Here is a 22,390-nt window from a genome sequence, read left to right as displayed (position 1 = left end):
ATCGGGTTAGACCCCCCAATTGTTCAGTTCTAATCCCCCTGAACTAATGCCCTGGGTGTGTGAGAGTCGCCTCCAAAAAAAAAACTCAGAACAGTAGTCGAAATCATAACAAGCCTGGCACTTGTATCGCACACCAAAAATCAGAAATGCGCAGGAGCCGCCATAGACCGTCGGCAGATCAGAAGACGCAGCCTCGCGACTAGGGTCGTCCATTTGCTTCGATAAAATCCACAAGGAGCAAATGTTTTCTTGTTTCGCCGTGCTTGTCCTCAACTCTTAGGAATAATCTAACCATCCTTAGGGTTCCAGCTTATCTTTGCCGGGCCAATCACAAAGAGCAGTCTCATCAGGTCTGCGAGGAATAATCCCTGCCCGAGTAAGCTGGATTCTGACACGTCATATCAAGGAGTCTGTTCTCAGCTTTCCTGCATGAGAGGGGCACTAGCTCTTGAGATGGGGGTCATCAGGCTGTAGTGGGTGTGAAAGGTCAGTATGGCTGCGGGTTTAGGTATAAGGCTGAATTCAGCCTAGGTGTATTGCTAGCTGTTCGCTTCGAAGGGAAAATATCATCAATGGCAGAATACCCCATAACCCACTTTACTCATTGTACCGTCTATTCCAGTCAAACTGAAGTGTGAGACAGGTACATTATTTTGCAGTACAATGGGCGAAATTCATTCCGGCGAAACCCCCCCGGGGAGGTTCTTCTGCATAGTATTCAAAATAACAACTCTCTCTACCAGGGGTTATGCATAAATATAACGATTAACGATTAAACCGAGACTGGCATGATATATGAAGCTATTCATCTTTATCAAACCAGGCCTGACGCTAGGGGTCGCACATCCCCTCGATAGATCACTGCACCTTTCAAGCCCTTTATTCATCGGTCCGAAAAAAGTTCTCTGAAGCAAAGGACCAGGAGACCAACATCGTCACTAAGATTCCTGCCAATCTTCCCTATCGTACTCTTGACAACGAGCTGGGTGACGCGATTCCGAAGAAAGAAGACTTGGTCAAGAACAGTGTTGTAACTCACCGGCTTCTCTGGACCATATTTGAACCCAACGAACATATTTTCACCATGATTGATGGCCATCAATGTGTCTTCGCCTTTCAGTCAGGCGATACCGACCCCAGGTCTGGGGATTTCGTCGTGGGTGCCAATTTCATCGATTAACATGGTGAAACCTTTGGCTATCGGACGCAAGATCTTCTTGTATCGCATTTTGAAGGGACACGGCCCATGACAGACCTCATTGTGTTTCCACTTAGATACCATGGCAACGAAGCCACAATCCGAGAGAACCTCATTGCGCGTGGGGGATTGTGGGAATGCTACAAAGGTATCCACTACCTGCAATACGATGGCATTGGCACAGGACAGTCCGAGTTCCATGGAGGTAAAGCAAGGCGTATTGTCAAAAGCCGCATTGTGATTGACGTAAGAGGATATAACTCCTTCAATCCCGATTACGCGGTCTGAATTGGGGACCTTGTCAGTATCGTGGGCAATCGCTCCAAGGCGTCAGGAACGAGAATAATACGAAGGCCCCAATATAGAAGCGACGGTCAAAATTTATATAGTCTTCCTGCTCAGGCTATAGCCCCCCTACCATCCCAGGATATATGAGACTCCCGCTTCCAACAAGATAAAAGCCATTTTTTCTGACGAGCAGCGACTGGTGGAAACCCCCATACTTCGACGGGGCTACAGGATATCTCCTGGAACACCAAGGCATTTGATTTCTTAGTCCTACCACATGCCCAGCAGCACCTCAAGAAATTTATTCTAGGGTTTGCCCGAGCGCAATGTCGGCGATCGGATAACTTCGACGATGTAATACACGGTAAAGGTCGTGGACTGATTATGCTCCTGAAGGGCCACCAGGAGTTGGCAAGACTCTCTCAGCAGACTCTCTCAGCAGAAAGCGTTGCCGAAGCCCTCAAGGTGCTCTCCTTCTGCTCGACGAACCCGATGTCTCCATGGAAGCGCGCGACAAGAACGATATCAAGAGGAACAAGCTTGTTTCTATCTTCTTACGTCTCTTAGAGTATTAAGAAGTGTGTTTCAGGTTTCTTCTCATGGATTCCTTCCCCTCTTAATTGGACATGTCCGAGTCCCAGCCAAGCACTAACTTTACCAGTGATCTTATTCCTAACCACGAATCGAGCCGAGCAGATGAACCCAGCGTTTGAATCGCGTATTCACATATCCAATACCCGAGCTCAATGAAGTCTCCCGCCGCCAGATCTGGAGCCAAGTCCTCAGCAGGCCCAACACCGCACGATTCTCCGACGAAGAGCTCGACCAGCTGGCAAAGTTGAAGCTGAACTACAGGCAGACTAAGAATGTCGTCCGCACTGCGCATCTCCTGGCTCAGGAAGAGAAATGTGCGCTGAATTTTGAGCATATTCGGATGTTCTTGGATTTGACTGCTGACGACAGTGTGTGTCTGGGGCGCTTGTTTGATTATCAGGATTGCCCCTGTTAAATTCAGAGATCAAGACATGCGTGCCACGTGGAATGCTATGTGTTCGCAACCGGTGGAAGATTGTTGGTTTTTAGCTTTACTTATGCTAGCCCTAACGTAGGCCAATCATCCATACAGTGAAAATAACCACACAGTGCCGCAATGTGGTATTTTCCATGGAGTCTCTCGGTAAAGATAATGGATGGATCACATGGATACCTTTCTTGCCGTCGTATGGCCGGGTAAAGGTAAGATCTTGGGGAGGAACATGTACTCCCAAGAACCGGCTCACCAGCCGAATCGTACCCAGCTTCGTCCAGCAGCTCCAAAACTCATCATGTTAAAGAACAACAGAGCGGCCAACAAAGTACAACGAGTATAGCGTTCTAGGGCCTGAAAAGGTGAACCCTCCTATGCTCATGGTCGAGGCCGAGACAAAATCAAACCCTATAGTAGAACCAGATGGTGCATTAGTGCAACTACCTCTGAAGTTCAGCGAGCCCAAAAGGCTTCTCAGACTACTTCATCAACCTATTCATAATGTCAAACCAATATTGTTGAGACATTTCTATAATGACGAGCGCCGAAATCGATTGAATAGCCATATACACCCACTGAAATATAGCAGACACCCTCTGATCTATTCTATTTCACCCCACCCCCGACCTACAGATCAGCCCTCCCTTTCTCATAGTTTAGTCACCCCGTTTCTTGCCTTCAGCCTAACGTAGAACCTTGAAGGCATCACAAACCACCGGTTCTCCAAGTGCCACTCCTTCTCCGGCTCAGCCAGTCCAATCTGCAGCCGTCACTACTAGATCTTTATAGATAATGGCTAGGAATTCTTACCTCATAGCGCAGCAATATCGACGGCACCAGCTTGTAAATTTCAAGGTAGGAGATGTTCTTCCCTAGGCAGGAGCGGTGGCCTCCGCCGAACTATAGCAAAGACCTCTTAGTGACTATTCCTCGACCGAGTTGAAAGACTAACCGTCAGCAACGAGTTGTACAGCGTCTTGGCCTTCTCCTCCCCCTCTAGCCATCGTTCTGGTCTCCAGGTATCTGCGTCTGCACCGAATACGTCACGGTCACGATGCACAGCCCACGGATTCATCGCGACCCTCGTCCCACCAGGGATCTTGAATCCGCCGATTACAGTCCCGGATTCCGGGATAACTCGCTCGAGGGGGAGACTGATGGGTGGGTGTAGTCTGGCCGCTTCTTTCACGCAGGCATCGAGGTACGGCAGATCGCGCGTTTCTTTCCACGTCAGAATGGAGGATAAACAGCCCCTCTTGGCGGCGGCGTCGATCTCAGTGCACAGTGCCGCCAGACTCGTTGGGTTCTTGAGGAGGTGATAAAAGAGTGCGCTGAGGAGAATGGCGGTTGTGTCGCTCCCGGCTTGGATGTTGGAGTTGGCCCAGGTCATGATAGCACTGCCAGACGTTTCAATATAATCTTGCATTTTTGCTTTTATTATACTTCAGTGGTCAGTAGGGAAGAAGTTAGAACTTACTCCGGCCCGATCTGGCTGTTCTTCTCCTTGGCTGCAATGAACCGCGAGAGAAAATCCCTGCTGTTCACATGATCTGGATGCTTTTCCGACAAGTGAAGTCGTTCTTGAATCCGTGCGACGCCAAACTCAATGACCTTGTTCGGTTTGACACTGCCTGGAAGCAGGGGGTTCCGTTTCCAGAAGTAGTCGAGCCAGGGCATCTGCGTCGCCTAGGACACCACAGCCTTCAGTCAGCGTTCCCTCCGATACAAAATGATCAAGAGACTTATCGGGCGTACCGGAGCGGCCTGAACGAAGAATTTCCAGTTGTTCGCCATGACGTTCTCCATATCGCCCCCGGTCTCCAGGAAACCGAGTCGTCTGGAGAATGTGATCTCGCCCATCACATCCGACGCGAAAAGATGCAGCCAGAGGCCGAAATTACAGACCTTGCCAGTCTCGACGAAAAGACTGTCAAGCCGCGAGAAGAAATACTCGATCGTTGATTTGACATACGGCTCAAACGAGACGAGGTTTGACATGGAGTAGATGGCTGCAATGGGTTGCTTCATTGTCCGATGGATATGCTCGTCTCTGGTGGCGAAGACGTCGGGGATGCTCTTGCCGCGAACATAGGGCATCAGAGCGTCGTAGAACTCGGACTGCATCGAGAACAATGATAAATGAATATTAGCACCAGCCTCCTGTTTGATTTGCGTCGAAAGGTAATATGTGTAAGGAAGAAAACCTTCTGGTATGGCTCGTTGAACCGATAGATGGCTGGTATAGCAGCCGGGTCGGATACAAAGACGGTATTTGGGCCAGCGCGCACGACCTTGCCATACTGGCGATGCAACTCGGTGTGAATCGTGTGGGCTCTACCAGTCGTCACCCATTGTCGACGGTTAATGTTTGTCAGAGAAGCGAGGAACGGGCCAGGGATGTGGCTCAGGCGCAGGCGTACGCGGAAGAAGTAGACGGAGACGACAAAGAGGGCGAAGAAGAGGCGTACAAGGATTGCCATGATAATATTCTCTTTTAGAAAACAGGAAGCTGACTCGGTACCAATGCAACACACCGGTCCTGGCCTTGGACCATTTATTATGTGGATGCTCTTGCGCTACCAAAGGGGTCCCTGGACTTAGCCAATGGTCGAGCGGACCCGGATACGACCCATCGAGTACAGAGTACCCATGCGTCGTACGGTGAATCCTAGGGGTCAGAGTACGAAGATGAACAGCCGGAATATTTGTATATCTTCAGCTGTGAGGATTTTAATTGGAGTTTTTAGTAGGAGGTTTTCAATCGAGGCTTTCAATTGGAAGGAAACTTGGGAGGAAATTTTGGAAATGAAATTCTTGCTAATCATAAGCGGGCCAAAAGACCAGCGTCCTCTATGCCATTCCCCCGTTGACCCTGAGGGTCTGTCCCGAAACCCAGCTGCTGTCTTTACTACAGAGGAAGTATACCGCATTTGCAATCTCTTCCGGCTCACCGATGCGGTTGAACGGGCTGAATCCCGCGACCATCTTGAGCATCTGGTCTGACTTGCCGTTCAGGAAGAGCCCTGTAGTCGTAGGGCCTGGTGCGACGCAATTGACGAGGATCCCATTGCGTGCGAGGTCCTTGGCCATCACGCGGGCCATCTGCTCGACGGCTGCTTTGGCGGAGGCGTAGAGGAGATATGCTGGGGCAATGTTGGAGAGCACGGTCACACCGGTCGAGACGAGGATGATGCGTCCACCAGCGGGGATGTGTTTTGCTGCTTTCTGTGCCTGTTAGACACGAGCCAGGATATCCAAATAACATAAAGAATACAACCAACTCGTGGACCACAATGAAAGGAGTAAAAATAGAACAAAAGCAGCATAAAATAGAACAAGATTGGAATGAACAAGAATAAGCAAATCATGAACCCACCTGGGCGAGAAAGTATGGTCCCTTGACCATCAGATTATAGGTAAAGTCAAAGTCCTCCTCGGTGGTGTGCTCCAGATCGCGCATAGGCAGGATACCGGCATTGGGGATGAGGATGTCGATCTTGCCGAACTTGGCCACGGCCGCGTCCACCAGGCGATCAATGTCTGCCAGTTTCGAGGCATCTGCCTGCACCGCGAGAGCGCGGTCCTGGCCGATTTCGTCCACGAGCGCCTGGGCAGAGGCGGCGTCGGTGTTGTAGTTGATAACCAGGCTGGCGCCTTCGCTAGCCAGGCGCTGCGCTGTCGCTCTGCCGATGCCTTTCGAGGCACCAGTGATGAGAGCGACTTTTCCGGCGAGCGACATTTCGAAAAAAAAAAAAAAAATATAACTAGCTGTAGAGGGAGATTAGCAAGTCGAGGTGAGGTGGAAGTTTACCCTGCGTTTATCTGCGTTGGGAGAGACACTGGGAGACTGCTACGCCTGATATAGCCCTAACCGGACTTTAAGCCGGACTCCGACCGGATTACGCTCTAGCCGGGCCAAAGAGCAACCTATAAAAACGCGTCAGCTTACGGGCGATGTCAATCGAGGCTCTGCATAAGATCGACACTAGCGTATCGAGGTCCGTTTCTAGTCCCTGGTTCTCGGTCCTCGTCCTGATCCTCATTTTTCATCCCTCTTTAGGCCGACGGTTATCTCCGCCGCCGTCCCATACCTGGATGCACTCACTCCCAGCAACGCTTTTCTCTACTCTTTCGAAATAAACACCCGCCCATAATCAGTCGTATCTGCCCGTCATCTGCCTGTCATTCGCTTGCCGTACGCTTGCCGGCTGATTGCAGTCTGCCTGCTATCTATTGTTCGCCGGCCTGTAACCCGCATGTCTGAGGCCGATCTCCCTTCTACCATGCCTGAGGCAGAAATTGCCCTCCACCGACCGGCGCTGCATAGCAGCAGCACAATGGTGCTTGCGACGCCAACCACCCCCACGACCGAGACGTCTAAGAGCAGCAGCGACGATAACGGTACCAGAGGCAGCAATAGCAGTGGCAACACCACCAACAATATAGCCACCACTATAGAAAAAGAGGCGCCAGACCCAAACCTGGTCGTGTTCAGCGGCCCCGACGACCCGCTCAATCCGCAGAACCTTCCCCCATGGAAAAAATGGGTTTACGCCAACATCATCGGCTGGCTCTCGCTGGTGGTCACATTTGCAACGTCAGTCTTTAGTGCGGCCACGGGCGTGACGGCTGAGGAGTTTGGGGTGGGAAGGCAGGTGACGACTCTAGGGACGGCCCTGTTTATTGCCGGTTCGCGGTCCTCTTGACTGACTCGACTTGATGGATAGTAAACTAATGATTGTAAATGCAGGGTTCGCAGCTGGTCCTCTCCTCTTCGGCCCTTTGTCGGAACTATACGGACGCAAACGGCCGCTAATAGCCGGATACGCCGTCTTTGTGGTCTTCCAGATACCGGTAGGAGTCGCCCGCAACATCGAGACGCTCATTCTCTGCCGGTTCATCGGCGGTGTGGCCGCATCTGGGCCCTTGTCTATTGCAGGAGGGTATTTTGCCGACTTTTTTGATCCCGTTCAGCGAGGGCTGGCCCTGGCCATCTTCAGCGGGACGACCCTAGTGGGACCGATCGTAGGGCCGATCCTGGGAGGCTTCATCACGCAGAGGTGAGAAGGGGGGAGGACACACTCTGCTAGTCTGATGACGCGAGCTAATGAAATGCCCTAGTTACCTCGAATGGCGCTGGACGGCCTGGATCACCATGATTATGGCTGCCGCTGCTGGCCTCATCGGTCTTTTCGTCCTGCCAGAGACCTACGCCCCGGTCCTGCTCCAGCGCAAAGCTGCCAGACTGCGCCTCGAGACGAAGAACTGGGCTCTGCACGCCAAGTTGTATGCCATTTGTGCTCCTCTCCCCTCTCCCCTCTTCTAATCGATGCACAGAGACGAGTCCCCTATCACCATCGGCTCCGTTATCACCCGGTATCTTAGCCGCCCGCTGGTCATGCTGCTCCGCGAACCGATCCTCCAACTGATCACTCTATACATGACCTTCATATACGGATTTATCTATCTCCTCTTTGAAGCGTACCCGGTCAGCTTCATCGAGGAACGCGGGTACAGTCTCGGCGTCGGTGCACTGCCCTTTCTCTCGATTGGGGTCGGAGTCGTTCTTGGGTCAGCATATATTTTCTACTTTACCCGCACCCGGATCCGTCAGACATTCGTGTCGACGGGGCGAATTAGACCAGAAGACCGTCTGTACCCGATGATCCCTGGAGCGTTCTTGCTCCCGCTCGGCCAGTTCTGGTTCGCGTGGACGTCTTTTCCATCCATCTCTCCATGGCCGCAGATTCTGGCGGGTGTGCCGATTGGCGCGGGGATTCAGATTATCTATCTCCAGGGGCTGGCATATCTCGTTGATGTTTACCTTGTGAATGCGAACTCTGCCATTTCGGCGAACGCGATCGTGAGGTATGTTCTCCTAGCACTAGCATATCATGAGGAGAAGAGAAGGCTGATAGGAAGCAGATCAACTGTGGCGGCGGGATTCACTATGTTTGCGACGCCCATGTACCATCGACTAGGTGTAGGTTATCTACAATGGCATCTCTCCCCCAGTACGTTAATGAGGTACTGTAGGTCCGTTGCGCGTCCTCGCTGCTAGGCTTCCTAGGCGTGGCCTTCATTCCAATCCCGATTGTTTTCTACATCTACGGCGAGAGGGTCCGCAAGTTGAGTCGGTATTCGCCTACTCTGTAGACTTTGGCTCAATTACAACATCACTTTAATAAAATCTATGCTGTTTACATCCCCCTCGGTTCTTGACAACGACTAGAATTACAAGCAGTGATCTGGGTTCCCGTCTGGATTCCCCCACCAGGTCGGAAACGGCCTTTCAGTCCCACTAGCCCCCAACACGGCAAACGACAGGATAAAGATAACCAGCTGCGAGCCCCCATCCAGTGCTGCCCCGATAAGGTAGTTGTATTCGTTGTAGACCCGAGGTAGTCTTCGCCGAAGCCAGAACTGGCTGAATATGCCGACGACAATGGCACTCCCCACCCATGCGGTGGTTCCGTAGTAAACCTGGCCCGCATGCGCGAGGATGATTGTCGTGTTGAGTGGCCAGTTGCGGATCCGTGGGAAGATTTTGCTCAGTCCCCAGTGGATGGCTGGGAAGACGAGGCCGATAATCAGACCTAGTGGGACAATGAGGTACCGACCATGTGTCCCGTAGATTTCTTTTGCAAGCGACCAGGTGATGGCCTGACTGTTGAGACTCTGAACCAACGAACCACTCCACACGTTGTTTCCGATCGGATCAAGGAGAATCTCGCGTTGGCTGGTGACGATGGTGATCATGACGACGTAGTTGAGGGCTGCGCCGAGGAGGGTACCATAGACTTGGGTTGCGAACATGATTCGATGAGGAACCTTGGTGTATTGGCCTATCTTGAGCCAGTTTGCGAGATTGACTGAGAGCAGAATTACCTGGTGCGACCAGCTGGCAAAGTACAGACCAGCCAGGGGTCGGCCTGGGTGCAGAGCACCAGCGACCATTTTTGAGAGCTGATTAGTCGAGACACCAGTGCCGTACAGACCGTATAGCACGCAGGAGAAAGGGGCAATAAAAGACCCGAGAATGAGGGATATGATGTACCCCCAGGCTGGGAGCGTGGTCTCTCCTTTTATTGTGACGATCAGGCCAGCAAAGAAGGCGAGCACAAAGGAGGCATAGTACCACCACATGGGCACCTCCTTGTACTTGAGCATGCCCTGGTAGTGAGGGTCGGGCTGTGTCCTGCTCCGTGCTTGTTTCCATGCAGTCTCCATGTCCTTCCAGTAGAAAATGAGGACGTGTGAGATCAGGGCGCCGATGGCGAGGTTCTGGGTAAGGTATCCCCAAACGGTGCTCGAGGTGAGACTCGGGAGGCCGACCTGCTCAAGCTTGACGTAGTCGATCGTTCCCTGGGAGTTTATTACGGAGTCCGGGGAGAATGTGGTCCCGTTGCTGTGAAAGAGCGAGGTCGACATGAACGGGAAGCTCTTTGCATCCCATGCGTTGCCATAGTATGTTCCGGCCATGACCACATAAAAAATCGCGTACCCGATCCATGAGTTCACCTGCTGCTTTAATGGGAGCGAGAGATAGGTGCTCTGGATATACTGCCAGTCAAGCGAGAAGTTCAGCAGTCCCATACCCTCGTTCGAAGAGGCACCTCCAAAGATCGTCGTTATGATTTTTCTTGTATGCATCGGCGCTCGCAGGGATGCAAGACAGACTACTGAAAACCCACCAAGCCATGTCATCATGTACGCCGGGAAAAGCTCCCAGACGGCCGCAATCCCTAGAGCCCAACCAAACTTGATCAGCCGGCGCTTGTTGTTGCGTGGATTGAAGTGCAGATTCTGGTAAAGGACCACCTGCGGCAGAGTCGACCAGTAGACCATCTCAGCCGGATAGACAATGAGAGGACGGAGGACTCCTGCGAGGACAAAGCCACAGAGAGCGATGGAGAATGTGCTCAGGACAGCCGTGGACGCCGAGATGTGTAGACCATAGAACAGTCTCTCGACGGCGCGGACTTCGACACCAGAGAGACCGTTGTTGCCAGACGATGCGATCAGGGCTGCAACGACGTGCTCTTTGATCCCAAAATCCTGTCCAAAGCTCATGAATCGCAGAACGCTTTGTAGCCAGCGCCATTTGACTCGCTCGGGTCGGGGCGTAAAGATGGCCCATGCCTTGCCGAAGATGAAAACAAGCACTGCTAGGGTTAGGCCATGGTCAGAGACTAAAAGCGTAGAAGCCTACGTTGCAAGAACACAGCTGAGACCTGAACTTGGTACGGCTTGAAGACGTAGAGGATGGTGATAACGCTCGAGAGGGCTGTAAAGACAGTGCCCAGGACGATAGAGCGAAAGGTCAGGGCTGGATCGCCATCGTCGCGGTCTGAAACGATGAACCGTGAGATATCGGCACCTGTAGAGATCAGCATAATTCCGGCGAGCAGGATTATAGAAGAGGGAATCTGAGTGCTGACCAGTGCGGATCACAGGGTGCCCCTTGACATATTCCACATCATCATGGACCTGGATCTGCCCTTCTAAGTTCTCAGCCGGCGCATTGTTGTCCTTGTCCACTGCTTCGCCAACAGCAGTCTCTTTATACGAAGAAAGCTGCATTGTCTCAATCACTCTTTTAAGAGTTATTACTTAGAGTCGGTCACCGCTTGTTGGGCTAGAGGTGCTGCCTTTTATCATGAGAAAAAAAGGCGAGGTTACATCGACATGGTGCGATATACGCTTAGATGAGGGCATGGGCACCACCAGCAATATAATCCATATACTCCGAGACACTTTGATCCACTCTTGGCAGATGCTTAGCCTGTTTTTGATTAGATGTCCTGCTAACTGGCGGTGTTGCTAACGCCATCACCGACAGCGATTGCGTTCGGCCGAGCATCATATGAGATGAGAGGGGAGGGGAGCAACGGTCCTCCTTCACATATCCCAGGTCATCACCCTGAAATAGCGTCGAAACAATGTCTGTTGTCATTCCGCCCGTTCCTGTTGGTCCTGACGGCCAGCCTGATATTCAGTACCTGCCGGATCCCGTGAAGTACGCCGCTCGTGCTGAACGGCGCCAGAGAGAGGAGAATCTTCCACGGACATTGCCAGAGGGATTCCCGCAGGAACTAAAGTCGGATTTAGCCTGGGATGGAAAAACTGTTGGGGAAGTATATGACTGGAATTATCATCTCACCGAAGATGATTTGAAGGAAGTCGACCAGGCTCTCCTTCATTTCAAAAGTGAGTGAAACCCCATAAGCAAGCACAGCAAAACTAACAAGCTAGCCCTCAACCTGCCCATCGGCCTTGTCAACCAAGAGACATTCCCGCTGTACAAGCTGCACAATAGCCTGCGCCTGATCTCACGCGAGATCCATCTCGGCCGCGGGTTCAAGGTCATTCGCGGGGTCCCGGTCGACCAGTACACGCGGGAAGAGAACTTCATCATCTACGCTGGAATCGCCTCGTATATCGCCCCAGTCCGCGGCCGCCAGGACAACAACTGGCAGGGAAAGCCGACGTGGTGCTGGCCCATATCACCGATCTCAGCCGCAAGGTCGACACCAAGACGATCAAAGCCCCGGCGTATACGACCGAGAAGCAAGTCTTCCATACCGACGCAGGGGATGTGATTACTCTGTTCGCACTTCAAGAAGCAGCAGAGGGCGGCCAGAGCTATCTATCCAGCAGCTGGCACGTATACAACGAGCTGGCGCGCACCAGGCCCGATCTCATCCACACTCTTGCCGAGCCCTGGGTCGCCGAGCAGGGCGGCGATGTCGTTAGCCGCCCATTGCTATACTATCAGCCCCAGACATCGAGCTCTCCAGAGCGACTGATCATTCAGTATGCCCGGCGAGGGTTCACGGGGTACTGGGGTAAACCTCGCGCTGCGACACTACCTCCGATCACGGAAGCCCAGGCAGAGGCGTTGGACGCGCTGCACTATTTGGCCGAGAAGTCGGCAGTTGCGCTTGATTTCCACAAGGGCGATATCCAGGTCATCAATAACCTGTCGATCTTCCATGCACGCGCGGGCTTCACTGATTCTGACGAGAAGAGGCGGCACCTGGTGCGGCTGTGGCTCCGGGACCCAGAGTTGGCGTGGGAAACCCCTGAGAGACTCAAGTCGCGGTGGGAGTATGTTTACGACGGAGTGGATGCAGCAAAGTCAATTTTCCCCCTCAAGCCTTTTGTCCGGAGTCAGTAGAAAGACTGGAAAAACCATACAAGACGAGACTGAGTGCTGATAACTCACTGGGTGCAAGCTCGTAATGAATCCCTAATCTGGCAGTCCAGATTCTGCTCCAATATGGGTATTAATAAGAGAGGTCATCGATGTTCATCTTCACCCAGTGGCCAGATAGTCAATTATGGTGTCTCGGAAGAATGGTACGCTGAATTGATACTTCATTAAATGCTATCGGCAGTTATTGAATCATCGAAGTGTGATTGTGTGAGTGCCGTCTTTTGAAAGACTAAGATATATAAATCAACCGTCTTCGATATACAACACAGCGGTATGTACTATCGGCATGTTCTCTCCCAGTACATTGGCATTAAACATCCAACATTTTCACCACCAATCAAAAATCATCAGAGGAATCATCCAGCCAATAGTCCTCTAGAACTACTGGACTAGACAGCCTCCCGATCACTTTTAGTAGTGTTATCTCGAACCTCACCCTTACCCTGCTCTTCGGCGAGAGAATGGCCGCTGATTCATTAGCCAAGACCACATTTCGACGGAGAGAAACGTACAAGATCGTATGCATTTCATCGAGAGTCTTCCCCTTGGTTTCCGGGAGAAAAAAGAATGACCAAATGATAGCGAGCAGCATCCAGGAGGCGAAGAAGAACCACGTCCCGTACCCAAGGCTATTGAAGATGTACGGGAGAGCTTTGGTGATAACGAATTGGATCAACCTGCTGATTTAGATATGGATACTAGGTGAAGGGAATTGCATACCATTGCACCAGCGCAGCCCATGTCCCCGTGAGATTTCGCAGCGCGCCGGGGAAGATTTCGGCGGAGACAATCCAGGGGATACCGTTGAGACCAAAAGACCAACTGGATACCAGTTACTCGAGTTCCAAGCTGAAGCCCATTCAAAAGTGAGGGGCACTTACAAGACGGAGTAGATCATAATCATCGCAGTCGCCGCTCTACCACCAGCCTCCGTGGAGGGGGACAATTCCCCGCCGGCGTCTATGATATCGGCTGGATGCCCAACTTTGACGTATGCACCCACAAACCAGAGACATAGAGGGCAGGCCAGTGACGAAACAATGGTCGGACGTCGGCGGCCCCACATATCAATGAGAATGCCGTAGAATATAATTGATGCGACGGCTGTAAACTCATCAGTTAATCCCTATTGTCAGCCAGAGATACTTAAGGAGAAGAACTTACCTTTTACCAGGCCATAAATACCTGTATACAGAGCGACATCAGTGATCCCCAACGACGCAAAGAGTATGGGGGAATAGTAGTTGATAGCAGCAGCTCCCGACATATTCTGCAGTGCAAAGGCACAGAGGACGAGCAGAACACGATTCCACATCCCATGGCGCGAGAGCTCGAAGAGTGCGCCTCGGATATATGCCAACCAACCTTGTCCGTACTTCTCGGCGATCCGAGCTTCCTCCAGCAGCCTGGTGCGGTTCATCTCGATGTCTTCCTGGACATCTAAAATAGTCAGCATGGGACTATGTCCTGAGTCTTGGTGGGAGATTACATTGATGAGACCGTGGCAGTTTCCTCAACGCCTCCAGGGCAGCCGTCGCGGCATCCTCACTGTCTTTTCGCATCAGCCAGAGAGGACTCTCATGGAGGAAAAGCCACCAATGAAAAGGACTCCTGCGGGGATGATCTGGACTGCCATAGGCACTCTCCAGCTTGCGGCCGAGGAGTTGTCCATGTTCTCGTTAATGCCATAGTTGATCCAGAATCCAACCAAGCTACCAATCTGGTATGCGACTTCGAAGAACCCGGTGAGGAAGCCCCGGATCGACACGATTGACAGCTCGGCAATATAGCTGGGGACGGTCGCGGTGATAGCGCCGCATGCGATGCCGGTGAGAGCTCGTCCAGCATCTGCTCTAGTTAACAACCTTGACTACTACGGGGATATGACTTACATATATAGGAAAGGTGATGTGTTGCAGCCGTCATCACAATCGCGCCAATAAGAAACAGCAGTGTGTTTGCCTGAAGGGCCCATTTACGCCCAATTTTGTCGGTCACTTGGTCCGGTTAGCCAGTGAGACCGTCTCTAACGGCTTCACTCAGGCAAGAAGCAGAAGATGGCGCCGAAAAATGCGCCGGCCTGAAAGGTTGACGTGATATTGCTTGAAATATCCGCCGCCTCCGACTCGACGATGTTGAAGGCATCAACGAAGCTTTGGCGGGCAATGGTAGTTCCCACAAAAGCCGAGTCATAGCCGAACCTGGCGGATCAGTTGGATGTTTTTCGTTACAACAGCACCTACTCACAAGAGTGTACCAGTGGCAATGATGGTGGCCTCGGTGTACAGCCGCCAGTTATATACCTCTTTTGGGGTCGGGCGGTCTTCGACTGTACGGAACATGTTGACAGGAGTCTAGAGGGGTATCTAGAGGTGAAGAGAGCAGAATCGGTAGGATATTATGATTCAGCGGGGTGCTGGACTTCTTCACGTTGATTGATGGAAGATCCCTGGCCGAGTCCCGAGTGGAGATCTATACGATGCTAAGGATGAAGCCATACGAGATTACGGCTTGCTTTTACCGTACCTACCGAGATGGCGTGGGTCAATTGCCTAGATAAAACAGGAACACCAGCTATTCCATGTGTAAAAAGGATTTGAATTATCAAAAATATCTTGCATAGCGTTGCTATCTTCCAAAGGTGTATCTAGAAGCCTTGAAAGAGGAAATCTACAGTCAAACCAACCACCCCAAGAGAGAAACGCGCGAGCAGAGCGCCTGCCAGTTAAAGAATTGATGCTGAGCTTGCTATACAGTTTGAAGAGCATTACGGCAATTCCCTGCCTAGGGCTCAACATCGTCAGACTCATCAGGACCCCGGCCACGGCCAGCCGCCCGGGGTCCGCGCGTACTCCACAATTGAATGCCGATATGCCTGGAGCTTTGGTCCTGACAGGGGCTGTCACCATGAGCAGCGTGACTGACACGATTGCCACGGGGCTCACGGATCTCATAATCGACTTCCTCATCAACCCGCGAAGGTCTGCTGAGTCCACGTTGTCCAAAGCGAGGATGTTGTTCTACTGGCTGAAAGTCAACATCTGTAGAGTGTCGACTGGAGCGATGCCCTCGGGGCTCACGGATCTCATACTCGACGTCCTCATCGACCGGAGAAGGCCTGCTGGACCGACAGGGCCCTGAGCGGGGAGGAAGCTCCCCAGGCTTCGAGTCCTCGGTGTAGCGGCTAGAGCATCTTTCAGACCGTGGAGACTCGCGAAAGTCAGTGTGAGAGCGTGCAGGGAGGTTATCCTCGTACTCATCAACCCGGACCTTGTAGACTTTCGGCTGTCTAGAGTCACGGCGGCTAGTGCATGTACGGGGATGATCATCCTCATACTCGTCGACCTTGACTTCGTAGGGCTCACGGTATCCACTGGGCACATGAGCGTCACTTGGCCGTGTGTGCTGTCGGACCTTGAATAAATTAATACCCTCGGGATCACGCTCGATAGGCAAGTCCTTAGCCGGGCTGCGATACTTGGTGTAGTACAAAACCTTGTTATCATCGGTTCGTCCACGGGAGCGAGAGGAGCGGGCACCTCGAAATTTATGTGTCTCAAGGCAGTCATCAGTATATCTGCGAGATGTTGGACAGGCTCGAGCGTCCCGATCAATCCCGGAGGGGGCAGCGTGGTCACTAGCTTCATCATCCCCGTCGTAATCCAACGTGCGTGAGCGACCTGACGTCCTCACGGATCTATGACTCTTTCCTCTAGAATGGTGTACGTAACGGGGGATCTCCTCGTCTTCGGAATCGTATCCTTCATTGTAGTCTAGACGAGGGCTCATGTTGACTAAGGGAGGTTACAGTAATTGGTAATTGATGGATCGGAAGCGAGATGATGGGCAGGAAATTTGAAAGTAGAACTGAGGTCCTTATATCCACACCTCCATTGATTCTGCAATATGTAATCCCTTGAGATGTTGAAAACGGGGTTTACTAAAGCCCTTTATCGAGAGGTTACAGTAGGTACTCACATTGGATAGCCTTTCTCTTGGATATCATAGATGGCTCAATGATTTTTGGCACTGAGTACAAAGGGAGAATAGGGACGATATAGGACTTCAAAGCCGAAGTCGCAGCCCCTCATTTGGAACAACCAAGGTTTGTGAATGAACGCGAAACCTAGGACCAAGATATTAAAAAGTGACAAAGGGCAGATTGACCTATTTGTGACCATGAAGAGGGAGAAGCAGTGTCTTTGGCCGATCCTACTGGGGCTCGAGAACTCGGATAAGCCTCTTGATCCCAATGAAAGTGACGATTTGAATTCGTAACTGGACAGAGAAAGCAGACTCATACGAACAGCCAATGACGAATCACAAGGGGCGAATGACTTATTGGCATTTTGATTGACTATTTCTTTACGGAGTATAATAGTGTTACAAATGCCTTGTAACCATAAGCACGACACGTCGCCGACTCCTGAATGCAGCATAAACGCGATTCCGCCAGCTGACACACGCAAATCTTGATGGAAACCTACACGGAATGACCGAATATCATGTCAAGCCGTAAATGACCACGGAATCTATCCGACGGCCGAATTTTGTACAGATTATGCGAACCGATTCTTCGCCGAGTCAACAGGATTTGAATGTGACCTCACAGCTGTTGAACACTGCCTCAACAACCCCGGTAATAGACCTTGCGCTCTTACCTTTCCCTTGAAAACAGAAAAGGCTTGCATTAGATATATGAAGATCGCCGTCAGGTGGGGTCCAACAGAGCTGGGCTAATGCATAATGCTGTGACATAGAGACTGGTGACGCGCGCGCGACATAGGTCGAGGATGTTCCTGGGCAATACTTAGACTTTATACTTGACTCCAATCATCAATTTATCAAACATAAAAAAGTAAAAAAAGAAAAACATTTGGAAAAAAAAAATTCCTAGTCCATATATGCTTGGTTAAATGGGGGGAGACAGTTGTTAACTACATTACAGGAAGCCCACCTAGAGCCCATATATACTGCAGAACGCCGGTCAAACCAGACGCTGAAGGGTAAACTCGAAAAATAGTGATGAATTGTCCTGCTACTGATCGAATGATTTGGAGAGGCTTAATGCCGGGGTGAATGGCGCAGGTGGTTGAGCGCTTAGAGACACAGTCAAGCACTGCTTGCTCAATAATCCGGGGAAAAAAACAGCCACTGAGCTCAGCGAGTGAATAGTGAAGCGAGGAATGTCAGAACTACTGCTTCCGCGTCGTCCCTAGATTAATAAAGACACCGCGTGTCGTCTGCATGTCTTAGGTTACAGGCGCCACTAGAGGCCAATTGGTTGAACTACATCCGATTTCACTAGGCTAAGAGTCAGATATCCCCATATTGGTATATATAATGTGTTCTAAGGGCTGGGTTCAAGAGGGCTGCTGACAATGCGGATTCAATTTCTGGCCCCTTGTGGCAGGCCAAATATGTCCCCTGTTTCAGGGTGTCAGGGGTGCAGTCTACACCTACGATCTGACGTGCAGTCTGAACGGCACGAGATGGTCAACCTCTCGATGCAGTAACAAAACCATAAGTTGTAGAATGCTAGGTATAATGAAATTGAGGTTCTTTGTACAAAGACCTGAGATGATAACCTTATGTGAAGAGGAATGATTCATGGCAACATTCACGGAAAGCTTGCGAGACAGCTTTACAAACAGTTCATAGAAAGTCTAGAGCAGGACAAATATGAGTGTAGCAATGGCCGCCACACTGGCCCCAACCATATTCACCGCTGACAGCGGCGCAGCGTCGACGTCGGTATCGGTCGGATCCGTGGCATTGGTGACATCCTGTGTGCCTACGACCTTTAAGCAGGTCAGGGAGGCAGCCGTGTTGTTGACCGGGCTATTGGTGCTGTTGTCCGAGGTGAAGACGGTGAGGATAGGGGTAATCTTGTACATCTCGGCGAGGTTTCCTTGTTCCGTGTAGTTGCCCTTATGAGATGACAACCATCAGCAGGGGTACATAATGAAAGATGGCAGAACATACCTTTGTCGTGTCATCGTAAAGCTGGGCGAGATTGTCTGTCTTGGGCAAGATAGGCCAGCAGTTCGAGGAGCCATTGGCAGACTGCGAGATGGTAGACAGATTGCTCAAGGAGACAACGTCGAAACTGCCCAGTCCATCACCGGAGCCTGTCATGTCACTGCACTCATCTGGAGGATTGTTACGAAGGTCTGAAGCAAGCGCTGAGCAAGCATTGGAACCGGAGTACTGTAATTTGCCAGCCTGCCGAGTCAGACCCTCAATGCAACCCTGCTGGATGACGTCGGGGCAAGTCCCATATGAGGCCCGCGTGTCGACGGTGATGCTGTCGTTGAGTTTGGGGACATCAAAGTGGCCAGTTGGAGGGTCGTTGAAGACCACAGCACAGCCAGACACGTCGGCCACCTCCAAATTGGACGGCGTTCCAAGATAGTAGACAGACCTGAAGGAGCGAGACTCTTCGGAACCATCACCCCCGGCATTTCCGCCGGACTTTGGATCCTCGATGTGGACCCCCTTCACTAGGGAGATGCCAGCCAATGAGTCTGGCGCGTTTGAGACCCGTGCCAATCCAACACCGGCATAGGTCTCGTCTGCTACAGTGCAAGAGTCCCAGCCCTCGTTGGGGCAGTCGAGGTCTTTGCAGCCGACAATGTCAGTCGGAAGGTCCTGAGCCAGGCTTGAGATGACGGGGGCGAGGAAGAGGACTTTGGAGTGGATCATGTTGGGCTTGAAGGATTGTATGAGAAGCCAAAAGAGGAACAGTGCTGGTGTGATCTGGAGAGAAAGACGGAGGATGTCGATAGAGATAGCGGTGCTTTAAGGAACCAGTCTGTAGTGCAATGAAACCATAGTTAAATGAAGAGCTAAGCAAATGACCTCAGCGGCTTGTCAAGAACCTCTCGTCAGCGCACATCGCTGCAGATCGTCTGCTCAGCCCTGCGCTAAGGAGTAGCCTGTATACTATCAGGTTCAGAGTCGCTGTAAACGTCGGCCCGGAGGGGGACCCACTGGGCGCTTCTGCAGGCCAAGAGGGCTGAATCAAGGTTGAAGAAACATCATGATTCATGCGAAGGATGCTCTCCAGGGCTTTTGGCCCCAGCTAGCCAAGGAACCAAACCAAATGACCGTGCTTCTCGTACAGTCTTTTCCTGTTCCGATTTTGCTGGGGCCGCCCCCACGCCGATCTATATGATGAAGCTGCAGTGAGAGCAATTTCAACACACTGCAGGATTTGGCCCCTGGGACGATGTAACATACTAGCAGAGCTATTCGAATGCTATGCAAGAGAGAGCTGTGAGTATACCGATGTTGATGCAAATCGGTCCGGGCCGAACTATACAGAACAACAACCAAACCCCGAAGTCGGCCAGCCTATATAAACCAGCCAGAAGACCGACGATGAAGCCATCATCCTCAAGCCTCTCAGCAGCTCTTCTCATCCATCTCTAAGCTTCTTCAGGCTCTCGGCCGCAGCTCTAAAGCCTTCAGTTCTCAGCGTCTTCTCGTACCAATTCTCTTTTACCACATCCGATCACCATGGCCGGAGTCGTTGATGCAATCGGGGTTATCTCCGGTCTCTTGACAATCGTGTCGTTCAGCATGGACAATTTTGGCCAGGATCAAGATCCTGGTTCGACCATCAAGGTTGCCGTTGGTCTTGACGGTCCCGGCGGCACTGAGAATGCTGGTGGTGACCTGCCCGATGTGTAAGTGCATGGATCACACAACGCTTGCAATTTCCTGCTAAGCATAAACAGCCGCATCTGGAACGATTTTGGAGAGTACAAGGCCATGACTGCCGACCCTGGCTCTGTTAGCAACGGGAACATTGGCACCATCACGGTCGACCACGACCAGCAGGGTGTCTACTCCCTCTTCTCGGCCAACAACGACGCCATCTGCATTGCCTGGGTGACCACAACCTGGGCCGAGACTGCAGGCGGCAACAAGTATGCGGTATCTGGAGACTACGGCGAAGCCTGTGGCGGAACCTGGTACGAGAGCAACCTGTGGACCAATGGAGAGAACTCCTACCAGCCCAAGTGCTTCTGGATTGACGGCAACGGCGACCAGCCCAACACCGGGTTTCAAGTACGCTGGCCCCGGTACTCGTCTGACCAGTTCGACGAGGGCAACACCGACCCGGCCAACATCTGTAACGATATCGACTTTGGCCTCCGCACCGAGGAGGACCCCAGCAGCATCAACTACTGGGTCAAGGGTAAGAAGCGTGATCTGAACAGCCGCCGCATGCGTGCTCGCCGCGATGTCCGCGCTCCTTGGACCGAGACCGAGCTCGTCGTTAGTGAATCCAAGTTCCACTCTGCCGTCAAGCTCTGCGAATCCGAGACCTCCATGGGGCCCGACTTTGTGCACGTTGAGGAAAACATTTTTTGCGACATGGGAGCAAAGAAGGCATACCCTCTCTGCACTGGTAGTGGTGTCGGCACCAACACCACGGCCACGTCCCAAACCTGCTTTGATCTTGAGTCCAAGAACCTGTTCTCTGGGGGTGCCGTCAAGCGAGCCAGCCCCTACACCAGTATTCGCGACTGGCGCTCCAAGAACCCGGCTACCATCTAGATGGATAAATTGGACCTAGCATAGAGTGCCTTTGAAGGCTACTCTGCACCTGTAAATAGTTTTGCATTCTTTCTGGTACATAGTGCGTTGGGACAGTTTCATTGTCTGATTCGCCTGCGCCAGCTATATCAGGTTGGTCGCTGGTGTGGCAAAACAGTCCTGAGTGTTTGCTATATATATTATTTCAATTGATATTTGAGAGTCAATCAGATCTTTCTCCTGAAAAAGCTCAACCTCGGCGTCGATTTGAAGGAATTATCCCTGTCACATTTCACCAGCCGGCTAGGATTCCCGAGGTATAATGGTAGTATAGTTGCTGCGCCTTACGCGTCACGGTCAATCTCCGCTTCTTCTGGGGCCAGACCGGGTCGGTTTCGGTATAGTATCAGGTCAGTACAGCAGCTCTAGCGCTACGAGGCAATCCTCATCTCAAAAGACGCAAAACCTTTTGACAACTACGGAGGAATTGGTATATATTGACTTGTCACTGATGACACTGCATAGATGTGCATTGACTCTTTGATCTCAAGCCGGCTTGAATGTCTGAGGGGACACTTTGGAAATGCAAGCTCGCTTCGTTAGCCCCCCGCCAGCAGCACTCCCAATATTTGAATTTGAAGCTCGGGATCGACTCTTATCATCTAAATATTCCAGAACTGTGCGCCCATGTCGCCACAACAGCGGCCTCATCACTTGAGACAGACTTGTCTTCTTCTAGAGACCTTGTGTGAATTATGAGCAATCTGACATTATGGCAACGACTAGATGAGTTCGGGCCCTCCAACCAGTTTTCAAGCGCGAGCACTTCATACTTGATATATCATACTCAGACCGACATAGCCTTTTCTTGGATTATCACAAAATGACACTATGACCGACGATGTCGAGACCCTGACGGTCTGAAGCAATTTGCCAATGTTATCTGTTGTACTTTTTGTAATTATATATCGTTAGGCGTACCGACCGGTTATCTGCTCGGATAGACATGCCTGAGACGCAGGGAGCCCACGCACGAATCTTCTCTCAAATTTTCAGTGGTGATCAAGGTGGCAAAGACATCAAAGAAGTGCATAATTCGCAACAGAATGGA

At 51.5% G+C, this 22,390-nt stretch overlaps 8 protein-coding genes across 8 annotated transcripts, besides 1 other annotated feature; 3 read left to right on the top strand and 5 right to left on the bottom strand.

The window, feature by feature from the left end:
- Positions 1 to 22,390: part of a sequence feature (contig 1.108 735..352786(-1)) that runs on past both edges of the window.
- ANIA_06449 (protein CYP5077A1) lies at positions 3,163 to 4,993 on the bottom strand (the record flags this gene model as incomplete). Its single annotated transcript, XM_050612149.1, has 6 exons — positions 3,163 to 3,273; positions 3,324 to 3,413; positions 3,466 to 3,910; positions 3,991 to 4,199; positions 4,269 to 4,631; positions 4,718 to 4,993. 6 exons carry the CDS (start codon positions 4,991 to 4,993, stop codon positions 3,163 to 3,165), a joined length of 1,494 nt encoding a protein of 497 aa, XP_050466922.1.
- ANIA_06450 (uncharacterized protein) lies at positions 5,364 to 6,252 on the bottom strand (the record flags this gene model as incomplete). Its single annotated transcript, XM_658962.1, has 2 exons — positions 5,364 to 5,744; positions 5,890 to 6,252. 2 exons carry the CDS (start codon positions 6,250 to 6,252, stop codon positions 5,364 to 5,366), a joined length of 744 nt encoding a protein of 247 aa, XP_664054.1.
- Positions 6,797 to 8,669, top strand: ANIA_06451 (MFS transporter; the record flags this gene model as incomplete). The annotated part of the gene is made up of 6 exons (XM_658963.1): positions 6,797 to 7,202; positions 7,264 to 7,573; positions 7,635 to 7,799; positions 7,851 to 8,381; positions 8,439 to 8,496; positions 8,550 to 8,669. 6 exons carry the CDS (start codon positions 6,797 to 6,799, stop codon positions 8,667 to 8,669), a joined length of 1,590 nt encoding a protein of 529 aa, XP_664055.1.
- ANIA_06452 (OPT family oligopeptide transporter) lies at positions 8,748 to 11,096 on the bottom strand (the record flags this gene model as incomplete). The annotated part of the gene is made up of 3 exons (XM_658964.1): positions 8,748 to 10,678; positions 10,726 to 10,893; positions 10,955 to 11,096. 3 exons carry the CDS (start codon positions 11,094 to 11,096, stop codon positions 8,748 to 8,750), a joined length of 2,241 nt encoding a protein of 746 aa, XP_664056.1.
- ANIA_06453 (TauD/TfdA family dioxygenase) lies at positions 11,456 to 12,693 on the top strand (the record flags this gene model as incomplete). The annotated part of the gene is made up of 3 exons (XM_658965.1): positions 11,456 to 11,723; positions 11,769 to 11,904; positions 11,964 to 12,693. 3 exons carry the CDS (start codon positions 11,456 to 11,458, stop codon positions 12,691 to 12,693), a joined length of 1,134 nt encoding a protein of 377 aa, XP_664057.1.
- Positions 12,922 to 16,521, bottom strand: ANIA_06454 (uncharacterized protein; the record flags this gene model as incomplete). Its single annotated transcript, XM_658966.1, has 10 exons — positions 12,922 to 12,961; positions 13,245 to 13,409; positions 13,453 to 13,554; positions 13,614 to 13,836; positions 13,897 to 14,164; positions 14,309 to 14,585; positions 14,772 to 14,933; positions 14,980 to 15,086; positions 15,263 to 15,306; positions 15,585 to 16,521. 10 exons carry the CDS (start codon positions 16,519 to 16,521, stop codon positions 12,922 to 12,924), a joined length of 2,325 nt encoding a protein of 774 aa, XP_664058.1.
- On the bottom strand, positions 18,399 to 19,437 carry ANIA_06455 (uncharacterized protein; the record flags this gene model as incomplete). The annotated part of the gene is made up of 2 exons (XM_658967.1): positions 18,399 to 18,662; positions 18,718 to 19,437. 2 exons carry the CDS (start codon positions 19,435 to 19,437, stop codon positions 18,399 to 18,401), a joined length of 984 nt encoding a protein of 327 aa, XP_664059.1.
- Positions 20,254 to 21,300, top strand: ANIA_06456 (uncharacterized protein; the record flags this gene model as incomplete). Its single annotated transcript, XM_658968.1, has 2 exons — positions 20,254 to 20,423; positions 20,475 to 21,300. 2 exons carry the CDS (start codon positions 20,254 to 20,256, stop codon positions 21,298 to 21,300), a joined length of 996 nt encoding a protein of 331 aa, XP_664060.1.

This window comes from Aspergillus nidulans, chromosome I, assembly GCF_000011425.1.
Source record: "Aspergillus nidulans FGSC A4 chromosome I".
NCBI classification, from domain to species: Eukaryota; Fungi; Ascomycota; class Eurotiomycetes; order Eurotiales; family Aspergillaceae; genus Aspergillus; species Aspergillus nidulans.
Note: the sequence above shows the minus strand (reverse complement) of the source record. Positions and strands in the feature narration are given on the sequence as shown.